The following is a 19,540-nucleotide window of genomic DNA, read 5'->3' as shown; positions in this document are numbered from 1 at the left end:
GGCGACGGAGAAGTCCGGCTCCAGGTGAATAACTTGTTGTCATGACTGCCCAAAAGTACCTGAACAGCCGAGCCATGGCGGCACACAGTATGTGGCGTCTCAGAGGAGGAGCCATTCACATTTCTCTCTTTTATTCTTTCAGTGGCAGGTGACGGCCCACAAACCTCACCGCACTTTAGGGACTGTTCTTTACTTGTCAGGGGAGGAGGGTGGCTGGTTGAATTTTATTTCATTTATTTATTTTATTTTGATCCCCCCCTATGTTCATCGCTCATTGATGCTGTTTTTGAAGTAAGAATAAGTCAGTAAGTAATTTATTCCATTGAAATACCATTGATGTATTATAGAAAAGTGATTTATCTTTTTATAAATGACAAAAGGCACATCTGCCTCATTTTTGCTGTGGTATCATGATACTACTCAGAACCGTGATACTTTCACTGGTATTGTACCGTGGGTCCGAATTTTGGTACCGTGACAACACTAATCTGGAGGGGGTTCATCTGCAAAAACTAATGAAAAACTAACAAACAGCATTCGGTATTCGGTACTCGGTATTCAGCCAAGCATTTAGTATTATTCGGCTTCGGCCACGAATTTTCATTTCGGTGCATCCCTAAAAGATATAATTGTATACCTCCTGAAATTAAGTTTTTCTCTCTCAACGAACTAAGACTAACTAAAAAAAATTTCATTCAAACTTGACAGAAACAAACAAAATCTGAATTACCAGCTCTGGTTTGTTCAAAATTAGCTTTTAACACCCAGTGTCAGATGTGAAAATATGTTGTTTTCCACTGGTGTCTCTTTCTGCTTTTGCACACAGTGTGGTTTTGCCAAGTAGGACATGTTCCAAGATCAACATCCCAAATGCTTTCCATGACAAACATTGCCATCAACCCATCACAGCCCTGTGACATCATCAGTGGGCTGCTCAAAATTACTATGTGCTTCTTCAGAGCTACGCTAGTTTTCCAAATTAAAATTTATACAATTGAACAAAATCCTTAGGAACTCTGAACCAAACCCTAACATGCTACTGCAGGGCTAGTGAGTTAGCCTGCAAACTTAGTAGGCTATGCTAACAAATAAGCTCGCCAATAGGCTAAGGTATTGTTCATTAACATTAAGAGTAAGGATAATGTCATTTTGCAGTTGCAAAGACCTGTGATGGATACGTCTTCCCTCCTTTTTAATAGCCTATTCCAAACTATTTTTTTTTGCAAGATTGCAGTACTCGTATTGATCCAGACTCATTACTGCCAACTTGACCCTGGATAATTTGCTTGTTGATCCAGAACCTTCATCTTTATCCTGTATAATTTGTTTGATCCAGGGACATAATTGCCATGTTGTTCCTGGATAGGATTGTATATTGATCCAGGACCATCACTGCTATGTTGATGTTGACATTAACAGATTATTCAGAATCAGCATGAAGCTAGCTCGCTAAAATCCTCATCCAAGTTTACTCATTAGCATAGCCTACCTAGTTAGCAGGCTAACTCCCTAACCCTGCAGTAGCTTACAGTGTTTATGTTCAATGTTACTGAGGATTTTGTTCAAATGTACTACAATTTGGAAAGCTAGCACAAAGGAATTTTTTAGCACACTGGTGATGTCACAGGGCTATGATTGGTTGATTGCAATGTTGTGCTGTGCACTACATCAACACAAAATGTGTGGCTTAGCGTGTGACGTAAACAGTGATGTGGGAGGGAATCTGACTGTGATTGGCCTCTTCGTTTGCGAGGGCAAGGAGGGCGCACAATTCCTTGTCTTCCCAGTTGCTCATCTTTACAGTGTCTGTCAGGTTTGCATTTCCCTCTTGCTACTAGCTGCTCACTAATTCCTGCTATCAGCTGTTTCCTGTTCGTCCACCACCAGTGGGTCGCACGTGCGGCGTCATCAACAGCCCCTCCCACAAGTCTTCAACAGCCCCTCCTGTTGCGGAAGGGCGCCTCGGTCTGTTTAAACTAAAAGGGTTCGGCCAATATGTCTACCCTAAGAGGCGGAAAATTGGGCACCTCGGATCAACTCGCCAATCCGCCTCTGTGAGTCCAAACGCTCGCAGCTGGCCGGCAAAACGGCCCAACATTCACGGAAAATCTGGCAGTGTAAAAGGGGCTATAGACAGAGAAGCATCTGTATTTCCAACAGTATTGAAAATCATAACGTCTGGATTTCTACATTCCCTGGTATACTGTAATTCTGTGATAGTGTCCAAGCAAATACAGAATATTATAGCATTGTATATTTTTATATTTCAGCCCTTGCAGTGTCAGAGTTCATTCCCATACCTCTTTGAAACAAAAATTCACTTTTAAATGTACTTTTCTGTCTCACGCAGGTGGATTTTAGGACCACCATATTATAACCTTACACTTTACACAATGAAAAGCTGAAATCTAAGTTCAAAAGTCTGAGAGATTAGATATGATTGTTGGAATGGTATCTGTAGACATCAAGTTATAAAAGTTGGTGTTTTAAAGGTCACATTTTTAAGCAAAACAGCGCCTTGTTACACTAATTATTCACAAAACAAGTTTTAAATGATAAATTGACACTGCAGTGAGAATGTAGCAGGAGGGACACTGTGTGAGAGCAGCAGTGGAGTCCCATATAGACATGGTTTACAGTGAGGCAGACCAGCTCAGTAATATGCCGTCCTGACTGCTCCCTGCAGATTACTGTCTCTTATCTGTGTGAGGTCTGTATCGGCTATGATTTCCCCTCTTCCTGTTGTGTTGTTAGTGGGTGTCAGGGGAAACTTTTGGCACCGCTTGTTAATGGAAACACATATTGATGAACTCCAACTGTGTCTGGTCAAACGCTGACTTGGAGGGGTGACCAGTCTGAGAGGACATGTCTGTCTCTGGTCTGGTCAGGGTTTGCACATGTGGTTCTGTTTTCATAGTGCTGTGTGTTTATTTATATTTAAACCTGCATTATTTTTATTTTGGCCATTTGGGGCACAAGTGATGATCGATCTGCAAGTCATGATTGATTAGAATATAAAGAAGGTATGAAGTATAGGGCTGGTTGCACTCAGAGGACATATCTGTACCTGTAATTTCGTCCTGTCGTCCCACAGGGTGAAAAACATGCTGCTTAAATCCAACTGTGTCTTGGAGGCCTTTGGGAACGCCAAGACAAACCGCAACGACAACTCCAGCCGCTTTGGCAAATACATGGACATCAACTTTGACTTCAAGGGAGATCCCATCGGAGGCCACATCAATAACTACCTGCTGGAAAAGGTAAAGGCGCGTCTGCTAACGAAGGGTCGTCGTACCTATTACCTGGTCATAGTGAAGTCAAGAATGTTGTTAACTCTGCTGTTCCACTTTTGTTGTCCACAGTCCAGGGTGATTTTCCAACAGGAAGGAGAGAGGAGCTTTCATTCATTCTACCAGGTAAATGTGTGTGTGCACCTGTGTGTTTGCATGTGAAGAGAGAGTATGTATGTGTGTGCATGCAGTCATTCATTGTGTCTGTTAAACATGTGAAAGACTGGCTTCTCTGGCAGGAATATGAATCCATGCAGCATCAAAAGGCCTTTTGTTCCTACATGTAGGAGTTTAGGGAGTTGAGAATGAGGCCACAGTTTGTATTGGACGTGAAGATGCATTAGATTCAAACACGATGAGCATGCTAATAACTCAAGCTGTGGTGTGTACATTAATTTAAGATGTTAGAAGTTACATTTGGTGGTAGTTTGACTTATATAATGTCTTTGTATTGATGCAAAACACAAAGGTACTGTATGACGTGTGTGTATTTTTGTTCCTCCACTAGCTGCTTAGAGGAGGTCCAGATTCCCTCTTACGCTCTCTTCACATCCAGAAGGATCCGACGGCCTACAACTACATCAAAGTTGGAGGCCAAATTAAGGTGGTTCTTTCAATTCATTTTACATGCAAACAGAGGTAGCAGAGATAAATACAATCAAACGCACGATTGTTTCCTCACCACACTTGCCCCACACCAGGGTACGAGTGTGAGGTATTGCCTCTAGAGAAGGTATTTCCGTTATCGTCATCTCTGTGTTACTGTACAGAGGAGTGTTTTCTATGTGGACCTCTGCTGTGGGCCGTCGTCTTTGCACAGGCTTAATGAGTAGGAACAAAACCACTTGACAGCAGCAAACAGCCTGATGTCATGGAACACAACGCAACCAAACAGCTGAGGTGGCGGTTTGTACACTGTGTGCCTCAGCGGCTCCTATTTTTATAACGAAACATCACAGTTCAGCAGCAGTTTGTAATTTAATTAACTGTGGGAATTTGATATCCCTGCTGCATTAATTGGGAGAGAAAGGGAAAGGCTGTGACTGCGGGACAAAACACACGAGAACTGTCGTTTATCCACATTTATATTTGTCTCAGCAGGAAAAATCAACCAATGGTCCAATGCAATTAACTTTAGCAATGTTTACTTTCACTGATTTGTTGTCGTCCTTCTCCAACATCTCTCCTTTCTTTCCTTCTAGTCTTCCATCAATGATGGAGCTGATTTCAAAGCCGTAGCCGATGCCATGAAAGTGATCGGTTTCACAGGGGATGAGATTCAGACTGTTTACAAGATCGTGGCCACCATCCTACATCTGGTAATACCCGATAATATCAAAATCCCTGCTTGTTTACTTGTGCCAGCTGTGTCCCAGTTTGGGAGATACTGTGTATAGACTGTAGGCAGTGAGCACCATATTGGCAAAGTGGACCAGTGTCCTTGCCAAGATAGAGAGTGTGAGGATTAGAAAATGCACCTGTGTGTACTTTGTTGTTTCTTTTTACCACTGAGTGCTGAGTCCAATGTAAAAGCAGCAGCAGAATGTTTTGTAACTGTTTATTTGACAGGTCTATAGTTTCCTGATAATTTCCAGGCAAGTTTCATGTGAAGAATTGTGTAGACTGGTACCAGTTACAGGGAAAACAGAGACTAAGTTCCAACACAGTACCATCTCTGCCAGGTGTAAGGGTTGGGTGCTCATCTTGCAAACTACTGGACCAATCAGCCTTATGTGTGTGTGCATAATTATGACTGTATGCTCAAGCACCTTTGAGGGTTGCGGTGATTCACAATCCCTGCTTTATTGACAGTATTATACCGTCATTGGCTGCTGACTCCTCGCTCCTCTCAACCAGCCACAAGGCCACAAGTCCTCAACAACATCACATAGTAAAAGTATAGAGAAAAAGGCATTTAAAGTCTGTGTAAAGCAGCAAAAAATGAAACTTTTCTATGGATGTCAGTTTCTGAGCCACGGCCTTCGTCATGGCTCAGAAACTGACATCCATAGAAAAGTTTGGTCTCATTTTGAACCGGAGACCACAACTTTTGCGTGGGAAGTGGCGTACGCCTCATTCAGGCCTCATTTTGTGCATGCGCAATGTTTATAAATGAGACCCCTGCACTTTCCTGAGTACACTTTTCAAGTTTTAGTTAGTACTGTCATGTTTGTAAGATAATGTTGATTTTTAGAGGATATTCTTTGAAATAAGTGCTCTGATTAAACCGAGGTCAACATTCAGCCGGAAGTATGTTTATTTGCTTTCTTGCCAAAAGTTAGATGAGACGTTCAATATCACTCTCATTTTAGTGCCCTAATTATAAAGCTAGAGCTAGCAGTTGATTATCCTATGCTGTGTCTCAAAACACATACTTCCCGTAGTACACTTCCATGTAGTATACTATGTGCACTATGTACTTATTGGCGTAGTGCGTGAATTTTGACAGGGTAGTGTTATCTCAAACCAAACAAGGCCGTTGTGCACTCACCGGAAATGACGACCGCAAATTAGCTAGTTAGCAAACTAGCATTAGCATTTGCGTTATTGTTCACAGTACCAAATCATTACAGACTGCTAAATTAACCCAATAAACATACTGCTGGCTTATATCTATATCTATATAACAGTATAGTGGTGCTTCGTGCAAAAAACACATGTATTTGTAAAATGTAGCAACATTCACGGTCGCACAGTCCTTGGCCGCCATTTCCAGTTTGAAAAGTGGTCCCTCCCCTTCCGCTACATAGCCAAGATGGCGACCATTGAGGGCGAGAAGTGTCCATAGTTCCACACTCAACTTCTTGACCGTTTTGAGTGCACCATCCGGGTACTCATAGTGCACTGCATTTTTCCATACTTCTCAGTGTGAATGCACATGTAAGTACAGAAGTACACGATTTGAGACAGCATTAGTCATCAGGACAGAAAACAGGAGGAGATGGTTAGTCTGGCTCCAAATTTGAATTAACACATTATATCTTGTTTATTTGTTAAGAGTTTTAAAAATTGTGGTCTTTCTGGGAGTTATGAGCTGGAAGTACCAGTAGCCAGTCAAGCCTTCAGTCTCAATGCTAAGATAAGCTACTGCTTCTAGCTGTAGCCTCATATGAAGTGCACAGACACAGGATTGGTCTCATTTTTCTCATCAAACTCTTGGCAAGAAAGCGACTAAGCCCATTTCCCACATTGTTGAACTGTGCCTTGAACCAAATTGTTATGCACTGCAGAATAATCCGTTCTCTCTGGCTCCTCTTTCAGGGCAACATGACATTCGGGGTGGACGGTGACGTGACCTTGATAGAGAACACAAAGCTGGTGTCTGTGATCAGGGATCTGCTTTCCACCAAAGAAGAAAACGTGGAGAAGGCGCTGCTCTACCGCACCGTGGCCACGGGTCGAGACGTCATAGAAAAGCAGCACACGGCACAAGAGGCCAGCTACGGACGGGACGCTCTCGCCAAGGTTATTGTTGGGAGGGTAGAAAATTACAAGTTGCTGGTCGTCTGTCAGGCGGAGCACTTTCACATAAAAAAGAAAAAGAAACAAAACAACATTGGCCAGCTGGAGCCTGGAGGGTTGTGACATTTCCCTTAGTGCATGGCGATATTTTTACCACAATTCACACTGATTCACACAAGCATGAGTCACAATGTTATGACACCAGACAGAGGCTGGAGACTGTGGAGGAAGCAATGTATGTAGGCAGTTTCTAAACCAGCACCGTGGGCTGTGAACAAAAGTCTGACTCACTGACATTATGACATTTCACTTTCAGCGGCCCATCTGTGCCAGACTGCTCTGTGCCCTTGAGCAACGCACTTGCTCACCAGCTAGCACCCAATTAGCCGACTACTCACTGTGAATGCATTGTCGTCCTCAGGCCATGTACGAGCGCCTGTTCTGCTGGATTGTGGGACGAATCAATGACATCATCGAGGTGAAGAACTACGATGCCAGAGTCCACGGGAAGAACACCGTCATCGGGGTGCTGGACATCTACGGTTTTGAGATTTTCCAAAACAACAGGTTCGGATGAGACAGAACATTCCACCAACACAAGAAGCATCAACACAGATTTTACATCTGTGTCCATATTTAACATTTGATTGTATTGCTTGTACCTGGGCGGTATCTATTTTTTATACCTTTATACCTTCCTGACATTTCACAGAGATATACAGTATATGACGGTATTAGAGTGGGAAAAACAAACAAATGTAAAAGCTGAGCTACTGGTGACAGAACTCATTGAAACACCTATGTCGTTGTTTAGTCTACAACGTTTCCACAATGCAGTTAGCCTTGTTAGTCTTGCTGGATTTAAATACTAATGGTCCATAGAATAATGAATAGTTAAGAAATGAGCCCTCTTCTTGCTGGAGGACCCAATGACACTTGTTGCCAAGACAGATACCGACACATCAGTGGGCAGAAAAGAGATGATGTGTTGAATAAACTTGTGGCTAAACAACTGTTTTGTAGTTGGAAGAGGTCATCTCAAGATAAAGTTATGCCTGACAGGCATGTCCCCATCAGCCGATACCAAGTCCCGATTGGATACTTCTGTTTTCCTAGATAATACAAGTTGTCTGAATCAAATGTTTATGCTTGACAATTGAAAATCTATGCAGTGCATTAAAATCTTGCATCCAAGCTGTATTTTCTACAAAATAAGTAAATAGGTCTAAAATAATAAACCCTCCCTTTAATCTTTGTGGCCTTGTCACTGTCTTGAGGGAATGTCTCTGTCCCTTGAAGAGAGTATCCTCGAGTGTTGCTTCCGTGCAGCCTTTGCCTGATTTACCTGACTGAATGGTTTTTCACTCAGTGTTTATTTTCATCATCTGCACATCTGTATCTTTTATGCAGATTAAGCTACATTATTATAAAACTCTTAAGGCCCGAACATACTCGGGCGTACTATAAGCGGAGCGGACTCCGCGAGGAATGTCCGCAGTCATTCAGGCTTTCATAGTCGAGCGCACTTCCGCGTTGTAGTTTCCTGTAAAAATGTCCGTGAAAAATCCCTGCGATGTGAAAAATAAATGTCGAGCAGTCACTGGTGCGCGGAGCGGAGTCCACGCGGTCGTAAAATCTGAGCTTTGCGTGCACAGGGCTTGCGAACGTCTGCTTTGAGTCCGCGCGGACCTCCGCAGAGTCCGCTCCATGTACGTTCCGCCCGAGTATGTTTGGACCTTTATGTGTTTTTTGCTCCAGGAACTTTTGTTGCACTTTGCAGTGGCGTGGGGAGAGTGGTCGTTGTTGGCTCTGCACTGCTGTCTATCTCTACTCCAGCTGCGGATAAAGACTTTCACACTTAGCTGAAATAAAACCAGTGCTCACAATTTTGGTTGAAAACATAAACAGTCTCATATTGCATTTTGACTGTAGGTTATGGCACGTTGTGTTGAGGGCCTTAGTGGAGGCGAAAAGAAGAGTGGAGAGTTGGAGACGGCTGCACTCTGCATGTCTCTGCATGACAGCTTCATGACTTAAAACACTTGTGTGACAGCTGACATTAAACAAAGAATCAGATCCTCTATATAGCTCTATATACCCAATGCCAATCAGTTAAAAAATGCCTTGATCAGCCCCGATCCAGATCTTTGAGATTGGATCGAGACATCCCTAGTGACAATAGAGTGCTGAAGTCACACCCCTTCCGGTTAAGCTCATGGGACCTTAGATTGGAAAAAATATGAATAGCAGTGAATGAGGAGAGCAATATTATCTTTTGGTCCTATTTGAGTTGTGACATGAAATCCAAATATGTCGTTAATGAATTTAAAACATAAATTTTACGGTCAAGAAAGTCATACTTTGTGATAAAACTGTTGAGATATAAGCTTTTGAAAAAAACATAATTAGAAAAACTACACAGGAGGTGGTCGCGTATGTGACGTCATAGCTTTCGCTCGCTTCCTGCAGCTTGGCCTCCCCGCTGAAATTCCACTGTTTTATAATTAATGGATTTATGATTGAGGATGTCTGTGCCAGGTTGCAGTCACTCCAGCGAAGCGAGCGAAAGCTATGACGTCACATACGCGACCGCCTCCTGTGTAGTTTTTCTAATTACGTTTTTTTCAAAAGCTTATATCTCAACAGTTTTACCACGAAGTATGACTTTCTTGACCTTAAAATTTATGTTTTAAATTCATAAATAACATATTTAGATTTCATGTTGCAACTCAAACGGGAACAAACGCTAATATTGCTCTCCCCATTCACTGCCATTCATATTTTTTCCGATCTAAGGTCCCATGAGCTCTACCGGAAGGGGCGTGACTTCGGCACTCTATACTCCTAAACAAGGGCAAAAGCTTGTTTTTTTTTTTACCAGTCCTGTAACATTGCCCTCACCAGTTGCAATCAATTGCAGTCACCATCGTTCTCAGCTCAGCTGCCTGTTCCACCAGTAGAGACTGACCTCTGGTGGTGTGTGCTGGGCACTATATCACCTCAACACACCGTCTCTGTATCAGTTTAATAAAAAAGGGGAGTCATCTGTATTTTTGACAGTATTGAACATCATGAATTTGGGATTTCCAATTACCTTGGTATACTGGAATACCTTGATACCACCCATGCCTGACTGTAACACACAGCAAGCATTACACCTCACTGTATAGACTTAGTACTATATGTGGTTGCATCTATAACAAAAGATTAACATAACATTCACTCTCCTGTGTCTCTGAAGCTTTGAACAGTTCTGCATCAACTACTGTAATGAAAAGCTGCAGCAGCTGTTCATCCAACTGGTGCTGAAGCAGGAGCAGGAAGAGTATCAGCGAGAAGGCATCCCCTGGAAACATGTAAGGAGGACATTTTGTTTTTTGCTTTGTTTGTGGTTAGGGTTGTTTCTAGTTGCAGTTTCGAATATGAACGGTCCAGCTCGGGTTGAACAAGTTATATACGTCTGGTGTATGAAATGTGACACTTTTATAAACTATAATGAAGTTGTCACATCTTTCGCCACATGCAGACACCAGCTCAATCCTCCTTCCTCTCCTTGAAGTCCTCATACTCGTACAACTAAAGTTACATTCGAGTAAATTACCATCAGCAGAACATTACCAGAGAAAAGACTGGTCTCTGTTTGCAACTTCATGGTATTGAATTGTGATGTTTAACAACAGCTCCAGTCTGTGTTCCTTTTGCCCCCATCTGGGAAACACATTCAGTGTGTATAGGCCATTACTTGTGACGTGTAATCAATCAGATAGTGCTGTGGGCGAGACACTGAGAGAGGCAACAGAGTGATGACTGCAGACAGAGAGAGGCGGCTGCATCACAGCCAGAGTAGCACATTTTTCAATTAATTTATTTCATCTGTTACTGGACTTTAAATAGTAAAAAAAAAAAAAAAAAATATTTGGCAGTCAGTGTTGGTATTGTAGCAGGCCGCCACAAATATATCAATGTATAGAAAACACTGGGCTAATTATTCAATGCATCGTGATTGTCTCTCAGATTCACGAAGATTTCAGGAATTGCTTTTAATACTTTTCTCATTTTCTCTTGTACAAACAGATAGCCTGCTGTCATCTTAGCACTGTTTGTATCCTCTGTGTCCTGTGTTCTTAGATTGATTACTTCAATAACCAGATCATTGTGGATTTGGTGGAGCAGCAGCATAAGGGCATCTTCTCTGTGCTGGACGAAGCCTGTATGAACGTGGGCAAAGTCACGGATGAGGTTTTCCTCCAAGGACTCAATGGCAAGCTGGCCAAACACGCCCACTACACGAGCCGCAAGGTAGGAAACACTAAAGATATGACTTATTATTAATTTACATCAACTAATAGAAAGTACGTGACTTTAGTTCTGCAGTTTCTGCCTCTGTAGCTGAAGTCGAAGATTCAAATGCTGCCCAACTTTCTCGCCATATCTAAGGGTTTTTCAGTCTGGTCTGTGATCAGTATCACACATCATACTCTCAAAGTAACATGCTATGGTAAGTCCATTACTTTTGGGGGGTAGCTAGACATATAACTAATTACTTTTACAAGTAAATTATGCAATTACAGCAACCAAAACTTAAATGGTCTTGTTGCTCGTAACTTTTCTTTTGATCATAGCCGACAAAAGCACCAGGTTATGATCTAACGTCACCTGTAGTGATGTGCTTACTAACTATCTATCTTGTGTGTGTTTGAGAGAGACTAGGGATGCACGATAATATTGGCACGTCATCGGTATCAGCCAATATTGGCTTTAAAATGAAATTTTGGAATCGGCCAACATGTTGATTTCTGCACAGAAAAAAAGAGACGACTTGGTGCTGTGTATAATCAAACACAGATCAAAACCTTGTGTCAGGTGCTCACGGAGAATGGGAAACAACAGGATCCACAGGAGGGCCGTTCAGGCACTCCATAAATATACAAAACAAGGAAGGAAGTATTGAAAAGCCTTTATTGTAGTCGCTAAATCTTTAGAAGAGCCAACATGCTTCATCCGCTGCAGGTCTTCGTCATCTGTTTTTACAGAAAATTTCAGTAAGTTCAGTAAGCAAGTAAAACAACACCCTCAGAAAGCAAAAGGCTATGAATTATTATTTTCCTGAGGGAAACAGTCTTTATAAATACATATAAATCAGACAATTACATAACAGTGCTGCACAATGCAAACACAAATACATGGTCTTACACCAGGGTGTTACATAAGTAGGCCTACATAAATGAAAATACATATAAAAATAGATATAAACCAGGGTACAAGCATACAAGTAAACAAGGTAGAGTCAGAGGATTTGGGGACTAAAGTTGCTTAATTTCCCATTATATGTGGATGAATAGAAATCGATATCATGCATCCCTAAGAGAGACAAATAAGGAGACAGGAAAGAGGAAGGGGAAGAGAAGGTGCTAGGTGTACTTTGGCGCAGAATGTCTCTGTTAAACACAGTTTACGCAACGCCAGTTGACCAGTGCATCAGTAGTCTTACAGCGCTGCCATAGATGGCGTGAATCATTCCATCAGTCAGTCAATCAGCTTTAGACCATCACTGCACACAGTGGCCAACAGTTCAGGTATGTTTGCATTCCTGGAAACATGGATATTATTTTTCCCTCCTTGAGATCAAGGACACATTAGGCCTTTAGTTTTTTTTTTTAAGATATTTTTTGGGCATTTTGCCTTTAATGGACAGGACAGGTTAGTGTGAAGGGGGGAGAGAGAGAGAGGGGATGACATGCAGCAAAGGGTCACAGGCTGGATTGAACCCGGGCCGCTGCAGCAACAGCCTTGTACATGGGGCGCCTGCTTTACCCACTAATCCACCGACGCCCCAAATTAGGCCTTTAGTCGTGAGCTACAGTCTATGTACAGGATTTGAATTACTGCAAAGGTTAAAGGATAAACCTCTGTGTGATTATGTTTTTGTAAAAAGGTCAAACTTTTATCACTTAAACCCTTTGAAACTTCACTTTGCTTATGCTGCTTTCAGACACCTCTTACAAGTATTTGAACCTTTGAACCCTGAGCAAAGTGGTGTGATTTTCAAAAACATGGGGAAAAAAGGCAGTGAATAGGTTGGTAAGAAGTGTCCCACAAATTGCAAAAAAAATTACAGATTTAGAAAATTATTTTTTAAAAATAAGGAAAAAGGTAGAGAAAAACTGTATTATTATTATTATTATTACTACAATTTAAAATTCTGCCACAGAATTATTATAATTAGGCACTCTTTCCAGGTCTTTTGTTTGTTTGGTTTTTTTTTACTAATTTTCTTGTTTTTATTTTTCTGTTTTTACCAATTTCTCACTAATTTTTGGGGTCATTTCTTGCTTAAATCAAGCCAATCTGCTCAGTTTTCAAAGTGTTAATTTAATCAGGCCTGTCATAATAAGAAATTTCTGTCAAATGTCTGAGCAACAATTATGTCATTATTAGTAAATGAGCGTATCAAACACTGAATTGTGTTGCTTGATTTGAAAGCCTGTCGAGGCTCCATTGAAAAGAACGATCTAAATATATTTTATTTTATTGTTCCACTACTTTCTTTTCATCATAGTGATAAACGGTACAATCATCATACACAGCAACACTGAAATAATATACTGTGCATCACAGGAGAATTGAAGCAACGCAAACATTACTTTCCACAGTAACTAATTACTTTTAAATGCAGTAATTGGTAAAGTTATTTAATTCCTTTTTTAGATGAGTAACTTTACTAATTACTGCTTTACAGTAACTTGCACACCACTGCTGGAGACAGACAAATTCAGTCAACATCAGTGTCTAAATTAGAGCTGCAACAATTAGTCGATTAGTTCAGTTATAGAAAATTAATCAGCAACTATTTTGATACTTATTAAAGTCATTTATCAAACAAAAATATCAATAATTTTATGTCTGTCCTTGTCTAAACAGAAAATGAGCTTAATATTTTTGGGTTTTGGACTGTTGGCATTTGGCATTCAGTTTTCTGACACATTGAGAACATGTTATTAATGAGTCAATCTAAAAACAATCATTTTATTAATCTACAAAGGAAAAATAATTTGTTGCAGAGCTTATCTCAATTCTAAACACATCAAAATTAAACTAATTCTGGATTTTACAGTTGATTTTATCTCATATTCCTGGCCTAATTCACAAATATAATTAAAAAATCAAAACAATAAAATGACCAATAAAGCTTGATGTAAACATGAGGCAGTACATCAGATTGTGGTGGTGCAGCGTGTAGCTGTAGTAACTTGAGAACAGCAGAGGGCAGATTACACCGTGCAGTAAGTAACCATGAGCGCCTGAACATGATCCTGTTAGTTTTATTAATCAGGAAGGCTTCCAGTCTAATTCACTCTAATGGTGCGTACGCTCAGACACAACATAAGCCAATTTACTCTGCTGACATCCTCCGCTCCTGTTTGGGATCAGATGACTTAGAGAAGGTGAAAGTCCTTTGTTATGGCTGATCTGGGGTCCGTGTATCTCAGTCCTTCTGCAGATGTTGAACATGGGGACAGCTGATAAGTAGACTCCAAAACACAGTGTGTTTTTATTTTAAAGGACTGCAGTTTTCTGTGTGGGCACAAGGGGGCATCAGCTGTCAGAGAGAAGGAGCCGTCTGAGTCTGACTCGACACTTTGCACAAGTGATGTCACTGCCAGCCAATGGGAGTGTGTGGAGCTGGTGCTCTGCTGTGTTTGTAGTGGGTGTTGGAGGGAGAAGGGGGCAGGGTGGGAGGGAGGAAGGTGAAAGGGAACATATTTACAAATTTATGAGGAGAACACAGCAGAGAACTGGGACGAAGAGAGGGAGTGAGGTGGTGATGCAGTGGAAATGAATGATGACGACTGGTAGGAAAACATCTGCATACTGTACATGTCTGGCCAGTGTACTGTAGATCAACAGGCCATGGAGTGAAGCTCAGAGAGCATGCTCAGAGGCTTCCTGGAAACGGCATGTTCCTGTGGGATGCAGAGAAAGAATATCGAGCCAACGTGTTAAAGGTCAAGATGAAAAAAAAATCACAATGAGAAGGAAACTGTGAATAAAGCCTGGTTGAGTCAAGATGAGGTAAAGATTGTACTGTGCTGCAGGGTGTATTGATCCGTGACGTATCCTTTCACTCCTATCATCTTGGCGTCGATGTGTTCCCTGCTGTCGCCCCTCTGCTGCTCTCTCACCTGCTCCTCTGGAGTTTCAAAGACTTAAGAGTGGAAGGGTTACAGTTATCCAGCTGTTACTTCCTGGAACCAATATTGGTACAAATCAATATTAGCCAGGGATTCTTTTTTCTTTTCCGGTACCGTCTGGAGTCCTGTTGCCAGGCAACATTAACATAATGGAGTTTTTGTCAGGAAGTAGTGTGAGCTGTTGGGGGGGGGATCTCCAGGGTGTTTTTGGGAGGAACAGACAGTGTGTTTTACCATTTAAATTAACAGTCATGGAAGTTAATTTGTCTTCAGAGACGAGGCGTCACTTTAACTGTTAATGTTGTCATTGTGTCATGAAATGAATCTGTGTTTGACAAACAGAAAGATGATGTATCAGAGGACCATTTATTATTTTCAAGCACCAAATAAACATTTGTACATGGTTTACAGCACTTAAATGTGGCTGCTTGCAGATATAAGGACATTTTAAAGTGTTTATTAATGCACAGTAGTAATAGTGCCAGGGCAACTCTCTCTTTTTAAGTTGTTGTCAAATACATTAATAAATATCTGCGTGGAACTACACTATAGTCTGTTATAAACCATTTATTATATGTATATACACTGCTCATAAATGCTAAATGGAGCAAGTTAAAGAAAAGTGTTTTTATATATATACTTGTTATGTATTTACTTATTCTTATTAACTACAGACAATGAAAGATACATGGTAATACAGGAGAGTGTAGGAATACAGGAATCCAGTCCAAACTGTTGAATCTTCCACGTGACATATTATGTCGAAGTCCTCTTCTGTAAAACAAAAAACACCTGTCTTTAAAGGAACAGTGTCAATGTTAGAAAAAGAAAAAGCACACAGTGTGTTATCTGTAATTATCAACTTGAATGAAAATTGGTACTGGTCTTTTTTAGGGTTGGGTCGGTTCTCGGTAATACCAGTTCGGTTCGGTACTCCATCTTGGACCGTTTTTTTTTTTTTTTTTTTTTTAAGACCAACTGGACCGCATACGTCATTTTACAGCCTGTGTCTGCCTCTCCGCCAAGCGCACAGCGAGCAGGAGAGAGGGGTGGGGGTGGGAACTAACAGCAGGGCCACACTGCCTGCAAAGCACGGCGCACCGAAATTCTCGCACGAGCCGGAGCACTTCCGTTCACATCAGACGCGCATTTTTCCACGCCGGTCGAAGAAATCAAAGAATGCGCCAATATGACAACACTTTAGCTTTGAGCCAGACGAAGGAGGCAACCCTTGTTTGCACTGATTGAGTAAGATAAACCCGCAAATTTATTTGTAAGGAATAAAAGAAACAATGTGTTACTGTCACTCTGTTGTCCTAGGGTTGTTTTTTATTTTAAATGAGTCAATTGCGCCCCCAAGTGGAGAAAATCTGGTATTACCGACTTGATGCGGTTTTTCACAAAAACCTGACCGTTTTTTTTTTTTTTTTTTTTTTTCTCATACCGACCCAACCCTAGTCTTTTTTACAGATTGTCCTTCCTGTGTGTAGAAGGTCCAGTGTGTGAAATTTTGGGGGATTTAGTGGCATCGACTGGTGAGATTTCAACCAGGTGAAACTTCTCCCGGTTAGAATTCCTTCAGTGTTTATTGCTCGGGAAGTTTTCACCAGGGGCCAAACTATCCGCAGAGGTCTTTTTCTCTCCAAAACAAAAGACCAGGTGATTTAAAACAGGTAGAAATACTGAATAAAACAGTGTCATGCTACAAATCAGTGTTTTTCCAAAGCTGTTTGGTGTGTCAGCGACAAGCAGCTAGCCCAGTACCTGCTAATTTGAGTTCACCTGTTTTCTCTGATAACTTCTGATCCAGATGTTCAGGAGGTTTTTATCAGGAGCTGAATTATCTGCAAAGGTCTCTTCCTCTCCAGAACAACAGACCCAGTGATTTAAACCAGTGAGAAACTCTTAATGAAGCAGATTCCCATTAAAAAATCAGTGCTTTTTCAATGCTGCTCATCGTGGAGAAGTTGCTAACTATGGGGCCAACATGAAAATGCAAATTGCCCTTTTAAAAGCTCATATTTGGTTTGTCCATTCTGGGCTACTGTAGAAACATGGCAGACTCCGTGGACACAGACCTGCTCCCTATGTAGATATAAACCGCTCATTCTAATGTAACGAATACACGTTTCTTATTTTCAGGTGATTATACACTTAAGAAAACATTATTTTATATTCCATTTCTGCAAATATATCCCCCGAACCCCTAACCCTTTAATGTCCTGATAGTAGAGACTGAACACACCCATAACTGACTGAAATGAGGTGATGCTCAGTAGAGATCAGATATTGTTGTTTGTGTTAAGTCATTGTAAAGTAAAGTGTGTGGACAGACACCTTGTTTGCACAGGTGGATGTAAAGAATCTCCTTCAAGTGTGTGAAGAGATTTACCTTTGTTTTAAATCATATATATGGCTTGTGTTGGTTTCCTATTCATGCTCCTCTCAGGTGTAGAGTCTTATTTTATATCCTGCCATTGCATTCTGACATGGTGTAGGGGAGTAGAGCCTTGACATCTCTGAATTACATTCAGCCGAAGAAAAAGGAGAAAGAACTACTCTCTCTGTATATTATCGTGACCCAAAATAGACATCCTAACCCACACTCATGATGCAAATTAGCTCTTGGGAAAGTTCTGAAAATTTCAAGGCACCGAGGGTACAAAGTGTACGCGAGCTCTGTAGACTTTAAACACCCACCGTGGCTCTCCAGCCTCATAGCTCACATCTCTTTGAGTCTGTCTGCCAGGATACAAGTGTGAAGGCTGGAAAAAAAAGATGAAGTGAGAGGGAGAGAGGAAGAGAGGTGCACAGGGAGAGACTGGGAATTAAATGTGAGAGGAAGTGAGATATGCGCATCAAGGGAGAGAAAAGGGTTGACGCATGTAGAAAGAGAGTTTGAAAAAGAAGGCGAGACGTATCATAAATGATGACTGATGTAGCACCTGCATTACTGGTATATTTAAGGCTTTAATAATCTTTTTTTTTGTATATAAGCAATGGCTCAAATGACTGCGTGTAGCGACAGAACCACAGCTCCCCTCGTTCCATCGTTTTCAACTTTTGCAGCTCATTGTTTTGGTTTTCTGCTCCACAAACTTCACTCTCATCAGCCTCATTTCCAGCAGCAGCAGGCAGCTGTTTGCAGTGAAAATGCTCCAATAAACCCACTGTGAACTTTCTGCCCAGCACCACATGGCAGACAGAAAGAGACTGAAACTAGCTGGTGAGCACAGAGAAGCCTGTAGCACATAAAAAGACATATTTTTCTCAGGAGTTGGTGGAGACAAAAACAGCTAAAAGGAATATGTAATATTACATTCATCAGTTGGCCAGTCACACCACTCCAAATAAAAGCCAATGCAGCTCCGTGTTTACTGGATGTGTGAAATAAGCTTATCTGCTAACACGTTCAGCATAACAACTTTAAAGTGATAATATGTCAGATATTTACAGCTTGTCCCGCAGCTTCCAACTGGCCAAATAAAACTCATTTAATGCAGCTTTAATAAAAAGACCTTTTTTAGTACAATATTTTTCAGTTCTTCAGCCATACAACAGCATCGACTGCTACACAACGACAGCAATTCGAGAGTCTAGAAGAACCCCACAATTAAGTTTTTTCATCCCAAATTAACTTAGCGTAGTGTCAAACTGGAAGTAGCTGGCTCAGCCATCGGAAGTCAGTCACTCGGCCATGCTGTGGAGGATCCACATAATTTTTTACCCAAGGCGTCAAACTTTTTCAGCTTCCTGTGCACCTGAGCAACTTTCACAGGAAGTAACGGAGCACCGTCCCCAACTCTATATCTAGTTCTCTTTATACATCCATGGGCATAACCCCAGATTCACAGAATAGTTGTTGCTATTTCAGTGTGTTATGAGTCAGTTGTTCAAGTTAATTGTAACGTTTTGCTTGCCTAAAAAAAGTCTTATTCATTTGATTGTATTAAAAGACCCTCGAAGGAGTCACACGCAATTTATACTTCTGCGTGGAATCGATGCCGCAGCTACGGCGTAGGCTCCACGTCGACGTAGAGCCTACGCCGTGACCTACACCCTGTTTTTCACTTGTAGAAATTAGTGTTTGCATTATCACAGTTAACCAGAGCTGCAAATGTACCATGCTAACCAAGCTAGCAGCTAGCATTAGGGTAAGTTCCACCTTCACATCCAAATATGGTCACTTCTGACTCCAAAAAAGCAAGATGGTGACGGCCAAAGTACCAAACTGGAGGCCTCAGAACTTGAATCCACAAACCAGTGGATTTGTCCTTTATTTTCATGCAGTCTATGTTATACCCCTATTAAAATTCTTTACACCATGGCTTTAATGAAAAAGAAAACTGTACATACCTAATTCATGTTGAAGTGAGATGTCTGAGGAAATGTCAAGCTTCTATCTAGTTAAAGAAAAAGCTGCATTCCACAATGAAATATTTGAAAGAAAGTCTCTTATAAAACTGATTTAGCAAAGACTTGTGTTACTTTATCATGCAATTTAACTTGACAAAAAGATCTCAACACAAGTTGCCAGAGCAACATATTTGAAAGCTTTGAAACAAGCACCATCAATCAGACCTTGAGCTGAGCTAT

At 41.2% G+C, this 19,540-nt stretch overlaps 1 protein-coding gene across 1 annotated transcript in view; it reads left to right on the top strand.

The window, feature by feature from the left end:
• Positions 1 to 19,540, top strand: part of myo1d (myosin 1D) — a 192,329-nt gene that overhangs the window by 44,355 nt on the left and 128,434 nt on the right. Inside the window, exons 4-11 of the mRNA XM_033611683.2 lie at positions 3,095 to 3,260; positions 3,363 to 3,416; positions 3,799 to 3,894; positions 4,493 to 4,609; positions 6,552 to 6,755; positions 7,174 to 7,319; positions 9,994 to 10,108; positions 10,881 to 11,051. Of these exons, the coding sequence (XP_033467574.1) occupies positions 3,095 to 3,260; positions 3,363 to 3,416; positions 3,799 to 3,894; positions 4,493 to 4,609; positions 6,552 to 6,755; positions 7,174 to 7,319; positions 9,994 to 10,108; positions 10,881 to 11,051 (1,069 nt within the window). The remainder of the gene's footprint in view (positions 1 to 3,094; positions 3,261 to 3,362; positions 3,417 to 3,798; positions 3,895 to 4,492; positions 4,610 to 6,551; positions 6,756 to 7,173; positions 7,320 to 9,993; positions 10,109 to 10,880; positions 11,052 to 19,540) is intronic.

Source organism: Epinephelus lanceolatus, chromosome 21, assembly GCF_041903045.1.
Source record: "Epinephelus lanceolatus isolate andai-2023 chromosome 21, ASM4190304v1, whole genome shotgun sequence".
NCBI lineage: Eukaryota > Metazoa > Chordata > Actinopteri > Perciformes > Serranidae > Epinephelus > Epinephelus lanceolatus.
Note: the sequence above shows the minus strand (reverse complement) of the source record. Positions and strands in the feature narration are given on the sequence as shown.